Source organism: Salmo salar, chromosome 20 (assembly GCF_965601325.2).
Source record: "Salmo salar chromosome 20, fSalSal1, whole genome shotgun sequence".
NCBI classification, from domain to species: domain Eukaryota; kingdom Metazoa; phylum Chordata; class Actinopteri; order Salmoniformes; family Salmonidae; genus Salmo; species Salmo salar.
This window is the reverse complement of record NC_138310.1, coordinates 65,938,326-65,960,879: the sequence shown is the minus strand read 5'-3', so window position 1 is coordinate 65,960,879 and position 22,554 is coordinate 65,938,326. Positions and strand designations below refer to the sequence as shown.

Below are 22,554 nucleotides of genomic sequence, written 5' to 3'. Positions count from 1 at the left end.
AGATTTTGAGTGAAAACCTCCTTCCATCAGCAAGGGCATTGAAGATGAAACATGGCTGGGTCTTTCAGCATGACAATGATCCCAAACACACTGCCCGGGCAACGAAGGAGTGGCTTCGTAAGAAGCATTTCAAGGTCCTGGAGTGGCCTAGCCAGTCTCCAGATCTCAACCCCATAGAAAATCTTTGGAGGGAGTTGAAAGTCCGTGTTGCCCAGCGACAGCCCCAAAACATCACTGCTCTAGAGATTTGCATGGAGGAATGGGCCAAAATACCAGCAACAGTGTGTGAAAACCTTGTGAAGACTTACAGAAAACATTTGACCTGTGTCATTGCCAACAAAGGGTATATAACAAAGTATTGAGATAAACTTTTGTTATTGATCAAATACTTATTTTCCACCATAATTTGCAAATAAATTCATTAAAAATCCTACAATGTGATTTTTCTGGATTTTTTTCTCATTTTGTCTGTCATAGTTGAAGTGTACCTATGATGAAAATTACAGGCCTCTCTCATCTTTTTAAGTGGGAGAACTTGCACAATTGGTGGCTGACTAAATACTTTTTTGCCCCACTGTATTTATTTCTCAACTTTCCTAATATTAAGCACATTGCTTCTCTTTACAACAGGAGTGTTGCCTACATGGCTGACATGAAAATGAACCACAGGAAAAGCGTCCTCCATTCGCTATTTAAGTGCATAGATGACATGTCTTTTTTCCCCAGCCCCTGTTTTGGTACAGGTGCATGATAATGGTCCATTCTAAATCAAAACAAATTTCACAAATATATTATTTAGTATATTGTCACGCTCTGACCAGGTGAACTCGGGTATATTGGGTCAGGGTGTGTCATGTTAGGTATTTTTCATTGGTTTGTGTTTGGTTTACGTTTTAGCCTTGTGTAGGCTCTAGGTGGGTTATTTCTATGTTGGGTTCTGTCGATTCCCAATCAGAAACAGCTGTCGCTAATTGTCTCTGATTGGGATCACATTTAAGTTGCTGTTTTCCCCACGCTGTTTGTGGGGTGTTGTCTCTTTGTTTGAGCACGTAACGTATCTGCATTTTTCTTGATTTTTGTGTACATGTTTAATTCCAGTGTGTTGAATAAACATGTGTTCGCTCCCAGCTGCGTTTTGGTCCGCTTCCTCGTCACCAGGCGACAAACGTTACATATATGTAAAGACAAGATTAAATCAAGAAAAGTCTGATGGGTGACAATATTAGCAACTAATACACAATCACTTGTGAATGATATATGATCACTTGTGAATGATGCTCAGCTTGTCTGCAGTAAGAAAAGAAACAGCACATGCCTTTTTTTGTGTGACTTTTTCAAATCATAGTCGCACACCTCATGTAGCCTAGGTTTGTATCACAACTAAAGTAGCCAAATAACTTATTAAAATTAAGAACATTAAACCGGTGAAAAGCCTAACTGGCATACATAGGCGGCGCGTGAGTGTCAAGTTTTGGAAGATATTTTTCACCATAAATATTGTCCATTATAATAAAGCATTACATGCATAATCGCTTTTGTGGTCACATTTGAGAATGGTGTTGATTGTATTTTGGAAAATTCACACTGCCATGTGCGCATTGCTGCACTTATAATGTGAAGAAATAGCCTAATAGTTTATCAACATTTTAATCTAAACGTTCTGATCTGTTGCATATGCTTGTAAAAGGTTATTTGATGCTAGTGGTTGTATTAATTTGGGATCTATCGCATCCCACAACTGTCCCAGAGTATGTTTGGAATGATTTATTGCACAGAAAGACAAGTTGACCATCAGAATAGGTACATTTTTGTACTATGGGGGATAGTAGATTGACATAAGCTAGTGCTTTTGCTGTTCGTTAGGCCTACTCATCTTGTTGGCTGACGGAAAGTAAATGTGGACAGTTCTTCCAACATCTTCAATATGCACCTCGGAATTTGATAAGGACGCGTGTAGTTGCGTCCCCAATGTACTGTATCTGTCTTCACTTATAGCCTGTGAGAAGAACCCGAGAGGCTGTGAGGGACCCGATCACGTGATGGGCATTGGCTAATAAGAATTTAGATATCTGAGTGAGCCATGTGAGTGAGAGGTGCTTTGGAGCACGCAGCCAGGAGAAGGGAATTATAATTATTATATTCAGCCCAAGGGCACAACAGCCACTGGCCACAATAGGCATGGATATTTTTAGGGGGCATTACGGCCACACAAAGGTGATGCCGCCGGGAAATTCGAGGCATTACCAAGTGCTTGTCAAATTGTGAATGAGAGACTGATGAAGTGTGTGCAGCCTGCGCAAAAAACAAACCAGACTCATGCCTTTCTTGCGATTTTTTTCACATCATCATTAGAGTCGCATCATGCAGCCTTAGAATGTATTAAAAATCTAAACATATAGCCCAACATTTGTATCACAACTAAAGTAGCATAAATAACTCTAAATGAAGCATATAGGAGGACCTGTTTCTTTGTTAACCGCACAACACAGAATAGCCACATGTGCACACTCCCTCAAATTGTTTGGAGAAAATTTCCTCTCTATTTTATTCAGCTTTGTTCAATTGTGTTCTTCATACTATAAAATAATTTTAAATAATGAAATGGAATTCTAAGCAAATATTGTCTTCTAAATGAACTAGTGTAGCCCACAGCAATATGGCATAGCCAGATCAGGACCTAACATAAGGACAACTCAGAGTATTCCATTCCGTTCTTCTAAAATAGACAACAATTTCTTCATGTCATGTTTCTTTAGACCTGTCTAAAATAGATAATGGATTAATGTGTTGGTGTAGGCTATATTAAATGGATTTATTAGGCTTTTTAAAATGTAAATGTCTGCATCAGTGGCTTGTAGACTATGTGTGAAAGCCAGGAGATGCTGAATAGGTTTATGTTAATTAACGTGAGACTGCCAGTTATTTGCTTAACAATCACCTGCTGCCAAAATGTCATGCCCGCCCTAGTAGGGATCTGATTTGTTATCAATAAGGAAACCTCTTGATAATTGAATTACATGAAATACTGCAACAGTATCCAGGGGGAAACATATTATCTTCAACAGGCAAGTTTTACAATGCACAATGCTAATGGTTTATTACTCAGTACTCCAGTAATATTACTCTCAGTTATTCAGTATTTGTATTTACAATATTTGCGTTGTTGAAGAGTAGGGCATACAATAAATCACAGAAGATGCATAATTCATGTGTTTGTTTATTAAAGGTGTCATGGGATGTAATGGAAAGACATTGCAGTAACATTCTATTAGACAACATCCACGAGGTGCCATAAAATCACCATCATCATTTTATGTACATGTCTGCAGTCATAAAGCCATTCTGTGTTGAATGGGGGCTGTGTGTGAATAATAATCTGATAGAAGTGGTGCTTTTGGCAGTTTAATATTAACAGCCATGCTCATCCATCTCTCTGTCATGGCCTGATGACACCTTAATGGAAATGTGTTGCCTGTAATATTAAACCATGTGCTTTGAGGAACATTGCATATGAGTGGAGGCATCTCTTGTGTACTAAAATAATGAATTACTTTGTACATGTAAATATAAATGTATGAGTCAAAGTGATCTAATTACCTTTAGTTAAGATTACAGATATGATGACTGTGAGGAGGACATTAAACAGAGTAAAATATAGCCTAGCAACTGTATTGTATTGCAACACTGTGACCCATTGCCTGTGTAGTTTGACAGAGGCACACTACATAAGACTGGCTATCTACTCCATATCTGCTATCTGAGTGTTACCAGGATGGCCCATTGACCATATAGTCGGGTGCAGGTTAGTTAGTATTGATACCTCTCTCTGTGTTTCTGTCCCCCAAGGTTGAAAAAGGAGAATTTTGGCCCCCATGACTGGCACTCCATGCCGGTGTCGGGGTCTCAGACGTGGTTGGTGGTGCCGGGGCTGGAGCCCAGGACAGAATACCAGTTCAGCGTCCTGGCACAGAACAAGCTGGGCACAGGCCCTTTCAGCGAGGTCGTGACGGTTAACACAGTAGGTAAGTGGCACCAACACCAGAACAGCTGCCTACACTAGACTGATACTGTATGCCTATCCTGTAGCTACAGTGCCGTATTCAGACCCCTTGACATTTTCCACATTTTGTTACGTTACAGCCTTATTCTAAAATTGATTCATATTTTTTTTCTTCTCAGCAATCTACACACAATAACCCATAATGACAAAGTGAAAACAGGTTTTTATAAATGTTTGCAAATGTATAAAAACTTAAAAACTGAAATACCTTATTTACATAAGTATTCAGACCCTTTGCTATGAGACTCGAAATTGAGCTCAGGTGCATCCTGTTTCCATTGATCATCCTTGAGATGTTTCAACAACTTGATTGGAGTCCACCTATGGTAAATTCAATTGATTGGACATGATTTGGAAAGGCACACACCTGTCTATATAAGGTCTGACAGTTGACAGTGCATGTCAGAGCAAAAAACTATTAAAACAATACAGGAGAGCCGCACAAATGTAATGTCCAACGTTTCGACAGACAAGCTGTCTTCATCAGGGTATAATGACAAACACTGCGGGGTGACTCATTTATATAGTGTCAAAAGACACACACGTGTCTGTAATCATGGCAGGGTGTGGCCTGATATTATTGGATAATTCTCATATATTAAAATAGCATACAGAAAACATAAATGGATAGCGTAAGATCATAGAAACAATTTGGCTACATAAGCCTACAAACATTTAAAATAGCAAAATCACAATAATCACAAGAAAGGCTTCAGATCAAAGTCTACATTGAGACCGAATGGAGCAAGGGTCTTTAAATTAAAAATCCAGGCAGCCTCTCGTTTTAACAATAAATTGTCGAGGTCACCCCCTCTCCTAGGGAGGGTGACATGTTCGATGCCAATATAACGTAGAGACGAAATCGAGTGGTTTGTTTCCAAAAAGTGGGCCGCAACTGGGTAAGTCGAGTTTTATCACCTAATGGTGTTATGATGCTCCGAGGTTCGTACTTTTAATTCGCGCTTTGTTTTACCCACATACTTTTTACCACAAGGACAAGTTATGAGATAAATAACTGCCTTAGTGGAGCACATGATAACACCTTTGATTGGGATCTGTTTCCCTGTTTGGGGGTGTTTAAAGGATCTACATTTATAAGTGCCATTGCATTAAGCACAGCCATTACACTTGTAGTTTCCATCCAGTAGGGGCGCAAATAGACGTTGTGCAGGGATATCTTGGGGTGGTAAATCAGAGTTTACCAATTGATCTCTGAGATTTCTGCCCTGCGAGAATACGACCAAGGGAAGGTAGAAAGCACATTAGCGATACTATCATCGGACCTTAGAATGTGCCAATGTATGTGAACGATTCCCTTAACCAAGCCATGAGGTCGAAGGAATTGTCTGTAGAGCTCTGAGACAGGATTGTGTCGAGGCACAGATTTAGGGAAGGGTACCAAAAGATTTCTGCAGCATTGAAGATCCCCAAGAACACAGTGGCCTCCATCATTCTTAAATGGAAGAAGTTTGGAACCACCAAGACTCTTCCAAGAGCTGTACGCCCGGCCAAACTGAGCAATCAGGGGAGAAGGACATTGGTCAGGGAGGTGACCAAGAGCCCGATGGTCACTCTGACAGCGCTCTAGAGTTCCTCTGTGGAGATGGTAGAACCTTTCAGAAGGACAACAATCTCTGTAGCACTCCACCATTCAGGCCATTATGGTAGAGTGGCCAGACGGAAGCCACTCCTCAGTAAAAGGCACATGATAGCCTGCTTGGAGTTTGCTAAAAGGTACCTAAAGACTCTCAGACCATGAGAAACAAGATTCTCTGGTCTGATGTAACCAAGATTGAACTCTTTGGCCTGAATGCCAAGCGTCATGTCTGGAGGAAACCTGGCACCATCCCTACAGTGAAGCATGGCGGTGGCAGCATGCTGTGGGGATGTTTTTCAGCGGCAGGGACTGGGAGACTAGTAAGGGATCGAGGCAAAGATGAACGGAGCAAAGTACAGAGAGATCCTTGATGAAAACCTGCTCCAGAGCGCTCAGGACCTCAGACTGGGGTGAAGGTTCACCTTCCAACAGGACCACGACCCTAAGCACACAGCCAAGACAACACAGGAGTGGCTTTGGGACAAGTCTCTGAATGTCCTTGTGTGGCTCAGCCAGAGCCCGGACTTGAACTCGATCGAACATCTGTAGAGAGCTGAAAATAGCTGTGCAGCAACGCACCCTATCTAACCTGACAGAGCTTGAGAGGATCTGAAGTGAAGAATGGGAGAAACTCCCCAAATACATGTATTCCAGGCTTGTAGCGTCATACCCAAGAAGACTTGATGCTGTAATTGCTGCCAAAGGTGTTTCAACGAAGTACTGAGTTAAGGATCTGAATACTTATGTAAATGTGTTATTTCAGTTTTTATTTGGAATGAATTAGCAAACATTTCTAAAAACCTATTTTTGCTTTTTCACTATAGGGTATTGTGTGGAGATTGATGAGGGGAAAAAATGATTGAATACATTTTAGTATAAGGCTGTAACGTAACAAAATGTGGGAAAAGTCATTGGGTCTGAATACTTTCCGAAGGCACTGTACATAGAATAGACTCTTTGTAATGCATGTTTATTTTTAGATAACTCTATAGCTTATGTTACGCCTTAACTTGAAGTACAACGGATTTGTATTTAGATGTTTGCACATCAGTGTGTCATGTTGATTCTGTAAGCTCACAATATCATTGACACTACTGCTCTCTAGTGCCATCTTGTAGAATGCAGTTTGTAATTGCTCTCACCATGTTCCATTTTTCTCTGATTGATTGCATGTGAATGTACAGTATGGGTTTGTTATGAATGTTTGAATAGTATGAATTGGTTAACTTCCTTCTTTAACGGGTCTGTTCTCTTGACCCCTTAGTGTCTCCCCTGAGTACCCCTGAACCACAGGTGCTTCTTACTCCACCACGGTGCCTCACAGCCAATCGCACACAGCACGGCGTCCTGCTCACATGGCTCCCGCCAGCCAATCACTCCTCGCCTGTCGACCGCTACATCATGGAGTTCCGTCTCGGGGAGAGGTGGGAGGTCCTCGACGATCTGATCGCTGCCGCTGAGACTGAGCTGATGGCCAGGGACCTAGTCCAGGTAAAGCGCTGTACATACCTCAATGTATAAACAATGCCGTCTGTTTATAGTGACAACTGCCGATGTGTAATGACTGTTCATTACAGTGTCATAAACTGTCGATAAGATAATAATGAACACTTTATGAATTACTATATCCTTTTAAGTATATGTAAAGTGTTACCTCTATTATTTTGCAGATGGCAGTTGTTTTGGGGTAATGACACCTTTATTTTGAGACAGTGGTTGGACTGTGGTTGTGTTATGTGTGTGGAATGGACAGTGGAGGAGTGTGTTGTCTTGTGTCACTGACAGGAGTCCTGGTATGAGTTCAGAGTCATGGCCGTCATGGACGACCTCATCAGTGAGAGCAGTAATGTGGTGGGAGTGTCCAGCACAGGTAAGTGTTAAACCTAATATGTTACACACCTCAATTCAGAATTAGATTAAGAGAATATTCAAATAATCTTCCCAGATAGCTACAATGAAATAGAATATTTTCAAATGCTGCTAATATGTCACTCCATTAAATCCATTACTTCCATGAGATTGGTGAAGTTCATGATTTGAAGGTGAAGTCCATTTCCAGCGCCCCATTTCTGAACCCCTGGGTACCTCTTCAACCTCAGATCCCTTCCCCCCTACGGAGGTGACTGAAGAGGGGTTGGCGCTGCCCGTGGTAGCAGGCGTTGTGGCAACCATCTGCTTTCTGGCGGCTGCGGTGCTCTTCAGTACTCTAGCAGCCTGCTTCGTCAACAAACAGCACCAACGCAAACTCAAACGTAAACCAGGTATGCCTGCACTTCTTCTAACTTCTGTTTAATTTCTACTGTCCTTTCTCTGGTTTTGGTTGTAATCTCTAAATCTCTGTTTTGTCTCTTCTAAGACCCTCCCCTGTCTGTAACACACTTCAGGAAAAGCATTGACTCATCGTAAGTACGAAAAACAAAACCAGAGAGTTTAAAAAATAGGAGCCAACCTTTTGAGCTCATATGCCAATTCACAGTGCAGTAGTCACTGGATTAAATTTAGATGCAACATCAACTCGTCTTTACCTGTTATAAGGGTTATTGTTATGGTCTCTGTTCGATTCACTCCTGTTGAGTACCATCTGTCAGGGCAGGGTAGCTTTGCTAGGACATAAGTATAGTTTGAATGTACACGATATATACAATGTATGTGAACATCCCTTCAAATTAGTGTATTAAGCTATTTCAGCCACACCCGTTGCTGACAGGTGTATAAATTCGAGCACACAGCCATGCAATCTCCATAGACAAACATTGACAGTAGAAAGGCTTTACTGAAGAGCTCAGTGACTTTCAACGTGGCACCGTCATAGGATGCCACCTTTCCCACAAGTCAGTTCATAAAATGTCTGTCCAGCTAGAGCTACCCCGGTCAACTGTAAGTGGAAACGTCTAGGAGCAGCAACGGCTCAGCCGGAAAGTGGTAGACCACACAAGCTCACAGAATGGGACCGTCGAGTGCTGAAGCGCGTAGCGCGTAAAAATCGTCTGTCTGCGGTTGCAACGTCAGCACAATAACTGTTTGTCAGGAGCTTCATGAAATGGGTTTCCGTGGCCGAGCAGCCGCACACAAGCCTAAGATCACTATGCGCAATGCCAAGCGTCGGCTGGAGTGTTGTAAAGCTCGCCGCAATTGGATACTGGAGCAGTTGAAACGCGTTCTCTGGAGTGTTGAATCACGTTTCATCATCTGGCAGTCCGATGGACGAATCTGAGTTTGGCGCTTGCCAGGAGAACACTATCTGCCTGAATGCATAGTGCCAACTGTAAAGTTTGACAATTCATAATCTGGGGCTGTTTTTCATGGTTTGGGCTAGGCCCCTTAGTTCCAGTGAAGGGAAATCTTAACGCTACAGTATACAATGACATTGTAGACGATTCTGTGCTTCCAACTTAGTGGCAACAGTTTGGGGAAGGCCCTTTCCTGTTTCTGTGCACAAAGCTGTGCACAAAGCGAGGTCCATACAGAAATGGTTTGTCAAGATCGGTGTGGAAGAACTTGACTGGCCTGCACAGAGTCCTGACCTCAACCCCATCGAACACCTTTGGGATGAATTGGAACGCCGACTGCGAGCCAGGCCTAATTGCCCACATTAGTGTCCGACCTAATGCTCTTGTGGCTGAATGGAAGCAAGTTCCTGCAGCAATGTTCCAACATCTAGTGGAATGCCTTCCCAGAAGAGTGGAGGCTGTTGTATTAATGCCCATAGTATTGGAATGAGATGTTCGACGAGCAGGTGTTCACATACTTTTGGTCGTGTAGTGTATTTTGTGTGTATGTCAAGGGTTTGGAGAGAGGTCTATGTTAAAAGGAATTGGATGTTTCAACTTCTTGGAATATCTAGATGGTCAAGTGAATGAAAATGGCATTATAGGGGACTTTGCAGTGACCTTTATGTCAGACTAGTGAAGTCTGGTCCTCTTGTGACTCCATGATGGTCCCTCCTGTGTTGTGTGGAGGTTTGGCTTAGTTGACAGATGACCGTGGCCCATGCCGTTTGTGTGTCTCCCACCGCAGGCCTCCTCTCACCCCCTTGCCAGGGGTAGAGCCCTGCTGGGACACGCCAGCCAGGAGCAGCTACATGCCCCCACCAGCCAGCTCCCTGTGAGTGCTTAGCTGCTTGCACCATGCCACAGTGTGTGTTGTGCTGCACTACGCTACGCTGGCTTGGCTGCATGGATAATATATGCATTTTATAGATTTGATTTACTTAGTGCTCTGCTGGCCTAACTGCATGCACAGTATACTGTATATGCACCGTATAGGGATTTGTGTTTGCATTGGCTCAGCTGCATGTACAGTACCGTGTATATGCACTATAGTTGACTGTGTAGTTTACAAATCAAATCAAATCAAAGTTTATACAACAGGTGTAGACCTTACAGTGAAATGCTGCTCCTGGTGTGTGGCAAATAGAAAAAAAGGCCTAGTTGGAAGTCATCTGTGTTTTTATTATGCCATTAAAGCATTTGTCCCCAACAAGACAAATGGCCCTCAGTTTTTGACCAAGAGCGAGTAATCTGTGAGACGGTTGTCATGGCTGCTTGGTAACGGTTCCTTTCTCATACTGTCGCCGTGGCTAAAGTTGTTAGCTTCAATGCTAGCAGAATGCACTGGCTACTATCATAATGCAGGGTCGGAATACAAATAAAACAGGTGTATTTGCTTTGACATGATGACATGGCTTTGGATTTTCTCATCTGTCTAGCATAGTAGTGATGCATACTGTGGATAAGATGCTATTTTACTGTGCACAATTAGGCTGTCTATTGATTAATAACTGCTGTTTAATGGGTTTATTATGAAGCCATCATGTTTGAGTGTCTGTCTCTGTGTTGGTTGTCTCTGACAGGCTGTCCTCTGGGAAGATCAGTCCAGAGAGCTCCCCTCCTGCCTCGCGGCCCCAGTCCCTGTCCTCAGATGGGGCCCACGGCCCGGGCCTGTACGTCAGGAGACTGCCCAGCCCTCAGAGAGACAAGGACAAAGAGCTCTCCTTCTACAAGAAAACCAAGCGTGCTATAGCCAGCAAGAAGTACAGCGTGTCCAAGCATGAGGCAGAGGTCACCAGCCCCATCGAGCTGATCAGCCGCGGTCCCGACGGCCGTTTCAGCATGGCCAGCCCGCCATCAGCCCACCGCCGCATCCAGGGCTTCCCGTTCGCTGAGGAGTCCGACATGTACCCCGAGTTCCGGCAGTCCGACGAGGAGAATGACTTTGACCCCGGGCCCCTGCCCCCGATCATGGCCACGCTCCGACCACAGCTCTCCCCAACATCCTCCAGTCTGGAGTCCATGCAGCCCCCCAACTACAGCCCCCGCCTCCACAGGCCCATGGAAGGTATGAGCTTTGTGGAGGGCAGTGGGCATCATGCTGCAGGGCAGGCCCCAGCCTCCCGCTACAGGGACTTTCCCCAGGTCCCCTTCTATGGGTATCTAGGCAGCCGCGGTGAATCGGGGATTCCGCCACCTTTTTACATGCCGGACATCAGTCCGCATAGCTCCGCTCTGTCCTCCCCCCCAGGCACTGCTGACGGGGGGCCCTACGGTTATCCCTCCATCCCAGAGGAGAGGGAAGAGATGGAGCTCCATCATCAGTACACTTCCTCTGGCCATTCCCTCCCACATCCACACAGCCCTCGCTCCCCTCGCTCACCTGACAGCTGGCAGCCTCACGAGTTCCCCTTCCTGGGTCTGGAGGGGCCCCGCTTCATTTATCCACCTCATGATCCCTTACATCATCACCAGGACCTTCCTGACCCTCCACCATACCCCCCTCTCCACTCTCTCCCCCCCAGCCGCCTGCACCTCCCCAGCCCTCGGCTCCTGCAGTTGGAGGTCCCCATGGCTCCACAGGGCAGAGACCAAGCCCCAGGCCCTCCAGCTAGGCGCTTAGCTATGCAACAGGCCCAGAGTCTCGGCCAGCTCAGACACACATCCCATGGTGTGGGTGTACCAGTGTTGCCTTACCCTGACCCATCAGCCCGTGCAGGGAGCCCAAGCACCGCCCCTAGCAGCAGCCCCCAGTCCTGGCTCAGCCCGAGGTCAGGGCGTAGGACAGACCCCTCCCTGCCCCCGCTGGTCCTCCAACCTTCCCGCCTCTCCCCCCTCTCCCAGAGCCCCCTTAGCACCCAGCCAGGTTCCCCAGATATCCTAGTCCGCCCACCACCCCACCCCAGCATCCTCCGCACCTCCCGCTCTCTGGAGATGCCTGAGATCACCCTGCACCCCCAAGCCACCGTCAGTTTCTCCCGAAGGTCCTCCCTGGCCTCCTCTCCCACCCAGGCCCAGCAGGGAAGCCGCAGGCCCAGCCCCAGTTACCGTCCCCACATGTCCTATGCTTCTACAGCAGCCAGTTACCCATCCCAGTCCCCCTCTCCCCCCTTGGAGGGCAGGGATGTGTTCGGGCAGTGGCCGTCCCAGAGGAGGACAGAGGAGGAGATGCTGCCCTCAGAGCCCTCCCAACTCCAGATATCCGCCTCAGGGTAGGTGACCTACACCGGTCCGGCAGGGACAGCAACGCACTAACTAACGAACACAATAAACTTCTCCAACCTGGGCACTCAATTCTAAATGTATCCCCAGTTTATAGAATATTTCTTAATGTTTTACTTTTGGCATACCAAGAATGCATATTTAGGCTTTATATGCAGAAAGCATGTATTTGCATTTGGCACACATTTGATCAGTCAATAACAAGTTATTTATTCAAATTTTGTCAATATACCCATTTGAATCAGGGCAAATGGGTAAAGTGTAGGTTTCACATAAAAAGTCCTGATTGACACATTTTGTAATTTAACCCTAGAACAAAGACACATCTGAAGATATTGATATTGATCTTTGAATTCTGTAATTATTATTATAAGATATTTTTGCTTTTCTCTGTATGGGAACTCATTAATTTTAGGAAGAAAAGGTGATTTGTAACTGCCATAGTTCACAGAAAATACTGTTTGCTAAAGAAAATGTTGGCAGAAAACCTAACCAAATATTTTTGTAAAACGTTACAATTGCATTAAGGTGCAATCTGCAACAAAGGATTTCAGGTGGAAGATATATGGGAGCAAGTGCTTCACTAAATAATTAACTAGCGTATACAGTGTTTTTTATTGATTGAAAACTCTGAATACTAGTGTAGTGAGATAATATTTATTCTTACATGTTTGTAAGTTTTATTTCCTTGTGTTACTTCTCATCAGAGGCTTTCCTGTTTTTTAACTGGTGGTAAATGATACTGTAGCTAAACTAAAAGATTACGATTGAGTGAGACCTACACTTTTACTTTAAAGGTTGAGTGCCTTCTACCGCTCAAATTAAATATGAAATGTACAAGGTATCAAAATCAAAATTATTTTCACGATATTCATCATCATTATTGGCCAGATAAGCTTTCTATTTCAGGAATGATTTTCACACATTTGAAGGCCAAAGCAGATTTTACTGCACCTCTGAGGTTTATGGCCAAACACCAATTTTTTTATAACCTGAGACCATTTGGACTACTTGATCATCTCTATTATTATATATTACACCAACATAGTCATACAGTACATGCTCTGCAGGACAATAAAATGCATACAAGAGAGCAATATACCTGAGGCGCATATAATATTCCCCTTTTGTCTGTATACCTACATGCTTCTCCCCTTCCCCCCTTCCCCCTCACACCCACCTCCTACCTTTCTGAATCCCAGGGATTGCCAGGTTAGCGTAAGCGGCCCTGCTCTTTTTCCACCCCTTTACAATGTCATGGTCATATGGGCAAGTATAGTGTAGGGCTGCTGGTTTGTACAGTGTGAGGGCTCAGGGGTCTTACCACATCTGTTTTTGATTGATCTCAGCTATCTGGGCAGCGTTGTTGTGAGCCGGTCCCCTACGCCGCAATAGGTAAGGGTCGGACCCATGTCTGAGAGGGGAGGCGTCAGCAGGGGAGGGCTCTTATCACTCTCTCCTTTAAAGGGGAATCGCTGACTTTGGGTTGAGCCTCTTTACTGGATTCAAGTTTGCTAGCTCTAATGCTAACTGCTAACATACAGGTTACATTTCCTACAGTTCCTTGGCACAACATGCCTGCTGTCACGCACAGTGATTAGGCTGGTGAGCAATATTAGGAGCTGTTTTGGACTGTGGAGCAGTATTTGAAATACAGGCACGGTTTCCCTGCACAAAAAAGCCTTGAATCAATAGAGGACCCAGATTACTGATAGACTGGAGTATTCCCCTTTAAAGTTTTGTTCCATGTGCAAAATGCCATGCATGCCTTCTCAAAATATCTATTTTTTGACTCAAACGAATAACAATATTTCTCAAGACTAAATTCTTCGTCACATTCGTCGTCTTAAGTGCTTTCGTTTCTGTCATGTGACTGTTTTTAATGGCCATTTCCTCTTCCTGTCATGTGACTGTTCTTTAACGGCCATTTCCTTTTCCTGCCATCTCCTCCCGTCAGCATGGTGAAGCCTCTGTACACAGTGTTCATGTTGATGAAAGTGTGATGTACAGTGTTCATGTTTTATGGAAATGTACTGTATCTAACTAACTGTGGCCCCTGCACACAGTATTTGTAATTATGAAAATACTGCTGTATTTATCTAACGAGGAATGCATTAATTCTCATATTTGTCTCCCCTTTCTACTAAGGACTCTCAATCTCTCTCTCTACAGTGATACTATGAAGGACACCACCTCTAAAGCTTTGTGTTCCTACAGTATGCCTTTTGAAACAATATGTTTTGGTAGAATCACTTGTCTTTACGTGTTGTCGAGTCAGGTTTTGAAGCTGGTGTATTATTAAGTAATTTAATGGCAACAAACATTTAATCTCATGAACCTGAACGTAAATGTTTGGTGTTGATGAGGTTATTTTGGATCTTAGTATCATTATTTGCATCTTTCTATGATGGACTGCAAAACATATGTATTCATTAAGAGGTAAAAGTATATTTAAAAACAGATACCTTTCTGTTTAAGGCTCATCAACGTGCCTCAATTTGACATGGATTTAAAATTAGCGACTGCTCATCTTTAACCCTTAAAAATATATTCAGTATTAGGCAGAGTTTGAATGATATGTCACTCATAAAATGAAAATAATCCACATAGAGCTATCAAAAGAGGAGAATCCTCTTTGTTGCCCCACTCAACAAAAAAAAACATAGATTCTCACTGTAGAGCAAGAGGAGCAACTCAGTAACTATAAAAACTGAAGCCTTTCTTCAGAAAAGTTTTATTACAAATACAGTATAGAGTATATTTTCATTTTATGGGTATCTGAAAGTGACAAAATATTGACATATTCTTTCATAATTTTTTTGAGAATTAACCCTGTTCATCCCATAGTATCTTATTAATTCCTCACAATCTGAAGCCAATGCATTTCTCACCAAATCATCAGTTTATTTATGGTTCAATATTACAGAGCCTTTTGGAATCAATGTCCTCCTGACTCCCCATCTAACTAATCACTGAGAGTATAGCTCCCCCCGGTGGTGAGTTAATGTAAAGCATGTGTATTGTGCCTGTCTCCTCCTCTTTCTAGGGAACCTCTAGGTGCGTCTAGTGATCCTGCTGGGTCTGAGAGCTTACAGTCACTGCTACACCACTGTATTACTAAAGCCAAGAGAGTGGCTGCCAACACCAATAACAACTCCACTTCCAGGAGAAGAACAGGTCAGTCTCTGAACTAAAGAATATGCCACAGGCCGACACACAACTGTTAGAAGAACCAAAAACAACAACATTTAGTGAGTTCCTTGTAGCCTGGTCTCAAATTTGTTTGTGATGTAAAGCCAAATCCTATCGTTGTCATGCCTATGTAACGACCATAGTTGTTGGCTTACAACACTTAGACAAGTCTGGGACCATACTAAATGCCTCGCTGTTGTATCCTCAATAACACTACCTCTCCATCCCTAGGTGTGTCTCTCTCTCAGACCCAGCAGCAATCCCAGACCCCCTCGGCTCACAGAGAAGATCTCTACCTCCACAGGAAGAGGAAAAGGCAGAACAGGAAGAACCCATATCTCTTTTTAACCTCCCTCCTGCACCGCAGAAGACGCTCTGAGGAGGACCAGGCGGCCATCCTGGCCAGTACAGACTCAGACGGGCCCAACTACAGGACTCTCCACTGACCACTGACCAGTATGTCCACTACTGTCACTCACAGACAGGTCAAGCCATGGGACGTGACTACATTGACCCGCCAACCTAGATCTCCCTTAATTCCATTCAGCTTTTGGCAGTGGGTAACCTGTCTCTAGCGTTTTCCAAATAATTTACAGACAAAATGAAGATGTTTTCCGTGTCTCCCTGAGGATAATGTAGTGAGGGTCACCAGATAAAACATCTGTAATGTAAATACATAAAATAATGAAAAAGGGGACAATATCTCCTATTGTAGTAAAATGCATTGATCTAAATAATTCACAACACCTTAAAAGTCACTGGTCAGGAGGAGTCTATCTGAGGTGTTACAGTGACACAGTGGACTAAACCTGGTGCGTTCCTTAGACAAGGACCTCAGTCTACCTTTCCTACAATTCAAATAGTGTCAGTATCTAACACAGGGTACTTATCGCAAAATATACCTCAGAGTAAGTGCAGAATTGCAGTAATTCTATTGGACTATACGTATTTTACATTATTTTTCAAATGAAATGTATGAAAGAAATGGTATATAATATCATTCACTTCACACATGAATTGGATGCTATGGCCTGAAGTCTGATTTTCATCCGCTTTTAATATCGAGCCCAATCTGCATATTTTGCTTAATCCCAAAAGAATATCATCCAATACAAGGCGCGGTATGATATTGGTATATTTCAAATCACTAAAAGACATGTCCTCACTCTCTTGCATTTAACCATGTGATCACATCCAGTAAAGGTCAGCCCACGTTCTTCTTGCTAAGACATACAGTAACTTTGTGTTCAAGAGGCCAAATGTACACTTGATAGGGTGAGGACAGAAAAGGGGTGAGAAAATGTGATAAATGTGTATACAGTGTTTTTCATTAATATGGAGGAAACCTCGAGTCATTCGTGGAGTATGGCACATCTCAAGGTGCCTTGTTTGCCTTTTCTCTCTTGTTTTTGAAAAGTGAATTAACTGCCTTTTCCTTCGCCTTCACGCATTCTCTCTCTCTCTGTTGGGACTCATTATAAGCTCCAGTCTGACCTGTGGACTGACTCTACTTTTTCTGCCAAGAACACCTAGCTGTGAGTAAGGGGCACTGAAGGTGTATTACTCTGGTTCTTTTTTTAATCTTGACTGTGTATATTCTACTAATAGAACAGACCTATAACAACAATTAGTGATTATGATGACAGTGTTAATCATTTCAGGTTTCAAATTGTGGTAATGCTATAACATAGATATAAAAAAAAATCACAATTTAATCAACATTTAAATGTAAAAGGTACAGAAGTAGTTATTATGCAGAAAGTGAAACTTGCCACTGATGTTCATATTTCAAAACAGCTGTAATACTGAATACTGTATTGAAAGATCTGATTGCTGTTGCTTTATTAGGCGATTTTAACAAGTGGGCTTGTTAGATGACAAGTGACAACATTTGTGTTACATTAACTAAACTCAAAAGGTGGGGTGGCTGTCTCGACTCTCAACTGTTTATCTCTAGCAACGGTATAATATTACCTGCTAGCTATTTCTCTATGTTTATTCATTTTAACACTAACCGATAATGAATGTATGTTTTGCTGTACAGGAAGTGACTGTCCTGATGTCATAGTACAACGGATGTGGTGGTATTAAGTTTAGGTTTAATTGGCTAGTTGGCTAGTTGGCACAATAGGTTGATTTGATTTATCCCACAAGGTTAGCTGGTTAACCAAGGATAGGTTCAACCACTCTTGGTTGAATTCTTTCCTTTACACTGATAGTTAATATTATAATTTTCTTCTCACCATGTAAACTAGACCTATTAGAGCGCTTTAAGCTTACACACTGACAAGATGAATCACTGGAAGACATTGACATTTTAAACCAGTTGTCTGATTTGGAGTCACTTTTATCTTTACTGATAGCAATTCAGGAGTTGAACTAGACATAACAACTCTCTGAATGTATGTTAATTGAACCCCTCTCTGCTTGCTATAGAATATATATCAGTGATCAAAACATCAACTTTATCTGCCCTCTTCACTCACTTTCCAACCTATTTTTTTTAATTGGTGAGATAGTGACGATTTTGTGGAATGAAGTTATTTGAAATTGATACATCAACGTGCATATTCCAAGAATTGGTTATATGTAAGATATGGGGAAAATCTATATTCATAATGTATACATGGTGTGTACTGTATTTGTGAAGATGAAACAGAAAGATATTTTGTTCATTATTCTTGAGGACAAAAATAGAGAGACAGATTTAAAGCAAGTTAATATTAGATGTGATGAAAGTATTTGCTTTAAGGCTTTAAGTGGACAATATTTATAAAACATCTTAAGGTGCTTCGTTTGTCATGTTTTCGGAGACGTTATTTTACATTTATGGAAAAGTAAATGTTAGCACAGAACAAATGTTTTATTGTCATGTGGGCCTGTTGGCTGCACAAGTTCAGTAGTATTTATTCTGTTGTATAGTATGTGAATGAATACCAATTTGAAAAGCATCAATGTGTCATTGCTGGACTAAACCTTATCTGAAACAGAAAACTTTTTTTCCCCACAAGCACACAGGTAGATTCACTCATGATCACTTGCATCCAGATGTCCAAAGTATGAGAGAAACAAAAGAGAGCCACAAACAATCTAATAGTTATGGGGTACTGTATGTGCTGCAACCGAAGTCGTGTTTACATTAGCTAGAGATGACGTACGTGCTACTAGGACGTAGTTGCTTTCAACATTATGACTTGGTGCTATGTTTAACTCTGTGGTGCTGTAGATCAGAGCCCTACTCTCTTGAAGTCCTCTGTGTTTTACCAACTCAACTAGTCCCATCGTTGTAAGTCCTATTAATAAACTAGTGTGATTGGCAATGAGCAAATTGTATTGATTGTGGAATCAGATAGTGGCAATAGATAGTGTGGTGACATTCAAAAAATACATCAAAGAGACTTAGAATAATGTAGCAATGGAACAATAGTTAGTTTCCGTCTCTGTTCCAGCCTCTGTCTGTGCTTCCAGGGTACCCTCTCCAAAATGTTTTACTTGTGTTGAAGGGGAGATATAATACCCAGATTAGATGGGGAAACCTACTTGGTGTGAAGTTATTTATCAGTACTTTTGATCAGTATTAAATATGTAACAGCAGACCGGGGAGGGAATCTGAGCCCATGGTCAGGGCATGAGAAGGTCGTTCTACACTACACACTTCCTACAGGTTAAAAACTATTTTTGATGGACAGCACTGTTTTCAAGCACACTACTGCAGGGGCATAACCTTCTTACGTGATTTCTCTCCACTGTTGTCACAAAGTCTCCTATTGGGGGACAGTATTGTACAGTATAGCCAATAAGAGTATTCATCAAACAGCGTTTGTATTTAAGCTGATTCTTCTCGTATGTTTTGGTAAAGGTATTGCTGACACATTCTTCACATAGACTTTTACTAATGTATGTAGTCTTCCGGGCTCTCTTGCTTTTTCAACAACAAAAATACATACAGTATGTAAGAGGGCTGCTTTGGAGGTACAGATGTAGGATCTTAATTTGAGCCAATTTGCTACAGCAGGAAAATAAACCTGCAGCAAGAGAAAATTTGAATTATTATAGTGATTATAATTAATGGACATTTTTGTAGGGGCTGATATATTTTTCTTAAGGGAAAATCAAGTCTGAAATGTCAAAGTGGAAATTACAAACTTCAGAAGCCTTTTTAAACCTCAAATACACTACAAGTGTGAAATATCATGCATTGCAGGAAAGTTCTCCTGCAACAGGGCGATCAAATTAAGATCCTGTACTGTTAGATCAACTTTTATTTTGTATTTTTCTGCTTAAAGGCTTTTAGTGCATAAGTAGGAGCTGGTATGATTATACTTAGAGCAAATTTGATTTAACTATATTTATCTTGCATGTAGAGACAATACAAAAGAGCCTATTCAGCAATCAGTCATAAACTTTCAACCTGGTTGTGATCAGACAGAAAATGGAATATGTAGTATTTTCTATGTTCTCTGTTTTTCCGTGTGTACCAGCACTGAGGAAATAGAATGTATTATTACTGTACAATAAGTGCTACATCTTTGACTGTTTTAACTAATGCTCCTCATCCTCAAGCAAACCAGTAGTGCTTAAAGGAAGAATATGTAGTCATGTCATAGCATATTTTCATCCATTGAGGCATGTGCGTGTGCTGTACATCACGTTTACATTCTATATTTTATGTTGACATCTTCTGTGCATAATCTGTTTCAATATGCCTTTTTCAACTGAAACAATTGATCTATATCAGACTGTTCATATGTAAATATTCCAAAGCAAAAACATGAAACATATTTTACTTTTTGTCTATTTTACAATGATAACCTGCGGATCATTTGGAGCTTCATCATTCAGTTATGTTTGATTGACATCAGGAATTATTTTACACTTAACTTTTATGTGACCAATTAACTCATCCACTGTATGGTGCTGTACCAAAGCCTTATGTAAAATACTAGTCTGTGTTGATTTTCTCTTTTGCCACTGTTGTCCCGGGAATTCAATATTGTCTGGGATCACGTGTTGCTCACTTCATGTTCAACTGCCATGGAACTTCTTCTTCAAAATAAACCCTGAAGAAAAAGCATAAACGCACTGGCCTAATACCACCAGTGGCTTCTAGAGAATAGGTGACAAAGGCTTATGACCTGTGGCATAGGCTCAAGACAAAGTGACATACGTTTATTAAAAAAGGCATTGGCAAATTTGTTGTATCATTGGCTCATGAGCGGTTTGTGACATAGACATACAGCATGTTCTATGATGATCCATGGCATGCCAATAATAAGTGGAAAGCAGCGTTGCGTTCATGTCCATCATGTGTCAATTTCCAACGCTTAGTCCAATGTAATATTTTCCTCTTAAATTTTTGTATTTTGATATAATAAAAATCTAAAACGTGGTTATGTATGTGTTTGTGTTATTTTTGTATCAACAAACTAAAATGGAACTTCTGTCTGACCTGTAGAGGTGTAGTTTCAACTACTGGACACAAGGTGTGAGTGTTGGGTAGTGAGCAGACACCATGACTGGGGGCTAGATCATTTAATCAGGTCGGGAAAAGTATTTATTTAGAGTATTTATATATATTATCGTAATGCTATCTAGTCAGATTCATACAGTTCATACAATTCGTATATAGTGGGTTATAGAAAAGTCTGACCATACAAAGTACTGTAGGCCTATATGAAATGAAAAGGATGTTAAGTTGAAATCACTTCCACAAATTGCTAAGAGGGATTCTTTCCACTTACAGTATATAACAATAAAGTATCGTTCAACTACCATGTGAAACCTGGCACATCAGTCATGAGTCTAGTGTTAAGATAACTCCACCACCCAATGACTAAACTGGAGAGATACTGACAGTGAATGAGGTATGTCATCATAACACATTGGCCTTTGCACTCATGTTCAAATTCCTCTCTGGCTTGGCAAAAACAAATCACTTTCTGTCTGCATATACACTGAGTATACCAAACATTAGAAACACCTTCCTAATATTGAGTTGCCCCCCCAAGCTTTTGCACTCAGAACAGCATTAATTAATCTGCATGGACTCTACAAGGTGTCGAAAGCGTTCCACAGGGATGCTGGCCGATGTTGACACCAAGTTGGCTGGATGTCCTTTGGGTGGTGGACCATTCTTGATGCACACGGGAAACTGTTGAGCTTTAAAAGCCCAGCAGCATCTGGCACCTACTACCATACCCTGTTCAAAGGCACTTACATGTTTTTCTTCTTGCCCATTCACCCTCTGAATGGCACACATACACAATCCATGTCTCAATAGTCTTAAGGCTTTAAAATCCTTTGACCCCTCTCCTCCTTCTTCATCTACACTGATTGAAGTGGATTTAAAAGGTTACATCAATAATGGATCATAGCTTTCACCTGGATTCACCTGGTCAGTCTATGTGATGGAAAAAGCAGGTATTTTTTATGTTTTGTCTACTTAGTGTAGCGTAAACATACAAGTCAAGTGCCTTAGGCAAAAGACATTTGGTCTCTTAGGCCTTATTGTTGATAGTAGGTACACACAGATTATGTCATTAGTATATCATCTGTGTTGAGTGTGTTGTTTATCTTTATTTTACCAGGTAAATTGAGGATTTATGTTTGTAAATGAATTATATACTGAGCTTATAGACATCACTGACTAAGTTCATATACATGTAGTTTATTCAGACTGAAATCAGCACATTGATAGGTTATTTGTCCTGTGGAATGATCAGTGTCATAAAACAAATACAATTAAAATCAAATGTTATTCGTCACATACACACCTTACAGCAGGTATAAAAGGTGCAATGAAATGCTTATGCGCTACCTCCCTCAACAATGCAGTACATTCATCATTTTCAATAACAACAATAAAAGAGTCAAGTAAAAAATAGCAAGAATAGAAGAAATAAAAAAGCTAGTATGCATAGTAATAATGGACTGTATTTACAAATATGAAGTGGGTAGTGGCATGTAGTAAAATAGATGTGTTTGTGTTTATGCAGCCTGGTCTCAGAGTAGACGTAACATACTAAATGTAAATCAGTGACGCTAAAATTAGTATTATTAGGTATGTTTGGTATTGTTACATGAGACAGATGGTTACTTAATTGTAAGGCAAAAACAAAAGTAGGGTGATTGGGGTGGATGGGTAGGCGTATAACGTGAACATCTAGCAACCCAAAGGTTCCATGTTTGAATATCATCATGGAAAATGTTTTGCT

The 22,554-nt window shown here is 41.7% G+C and overlaps 1 protein-coding gene across 2 annotated transcripts in view; it reads left to right on the top strand.

The window, feature by feature from the left end:
• The window catches only part of igsf9ba (immunoglobulin superfamily, member 9Ba), a 91,258-nt gene extending 70,529 nt beyond the window's left edge, over positions 1 to 20,729 (top strand). The window contains exons 13-20 of one of the 2 annotated variants that reach the window (XM_014162997.3): positions 3,847 to 4,022; positions 6,922 to 7,148; positions 7,443 to 7,527; positions 7,757 to 7,918; positions 8,014 to 8,059; positions 10,510 to 12,138; positions 15,195 to 15,325; positions 15,572 to 20,729. In XM_014162997.3, coding sequence (XP_014018472.3) covers positions 3,847 to 4,022; positions 6,922 to 7,148; positions 7,443 to 7,527; positions 7,757 to 7,918; positions 8,014 to 8,059; positions 10,510 to 12,138; positions 15,195 to 15,325; positions 15,572 to 15,786 — 2,671 coding nt within the window. In that variant the 3' untranslated portion in view covers positions 15,787 to 20,729. Of the gene's footprint in view, positions 1 to 3,846; positions 4,023 to 6,921; positions 7,149 to 7,442; positions 7,528 to 7,756; positions 7,919 to 8,013; positions 8,060 to 10,509; positions 12,139 to 13,497; positions 13,544 to 15,194; positions 15,326 to 15,571 lie in introns of those variants that run through there. The other variant, XM_082966654.1, reaches the window with a different exon arrangement.
• The last annotated feature ends 1,825 nt before the right edge of the window (positions 20,730 to 22,554 follow it).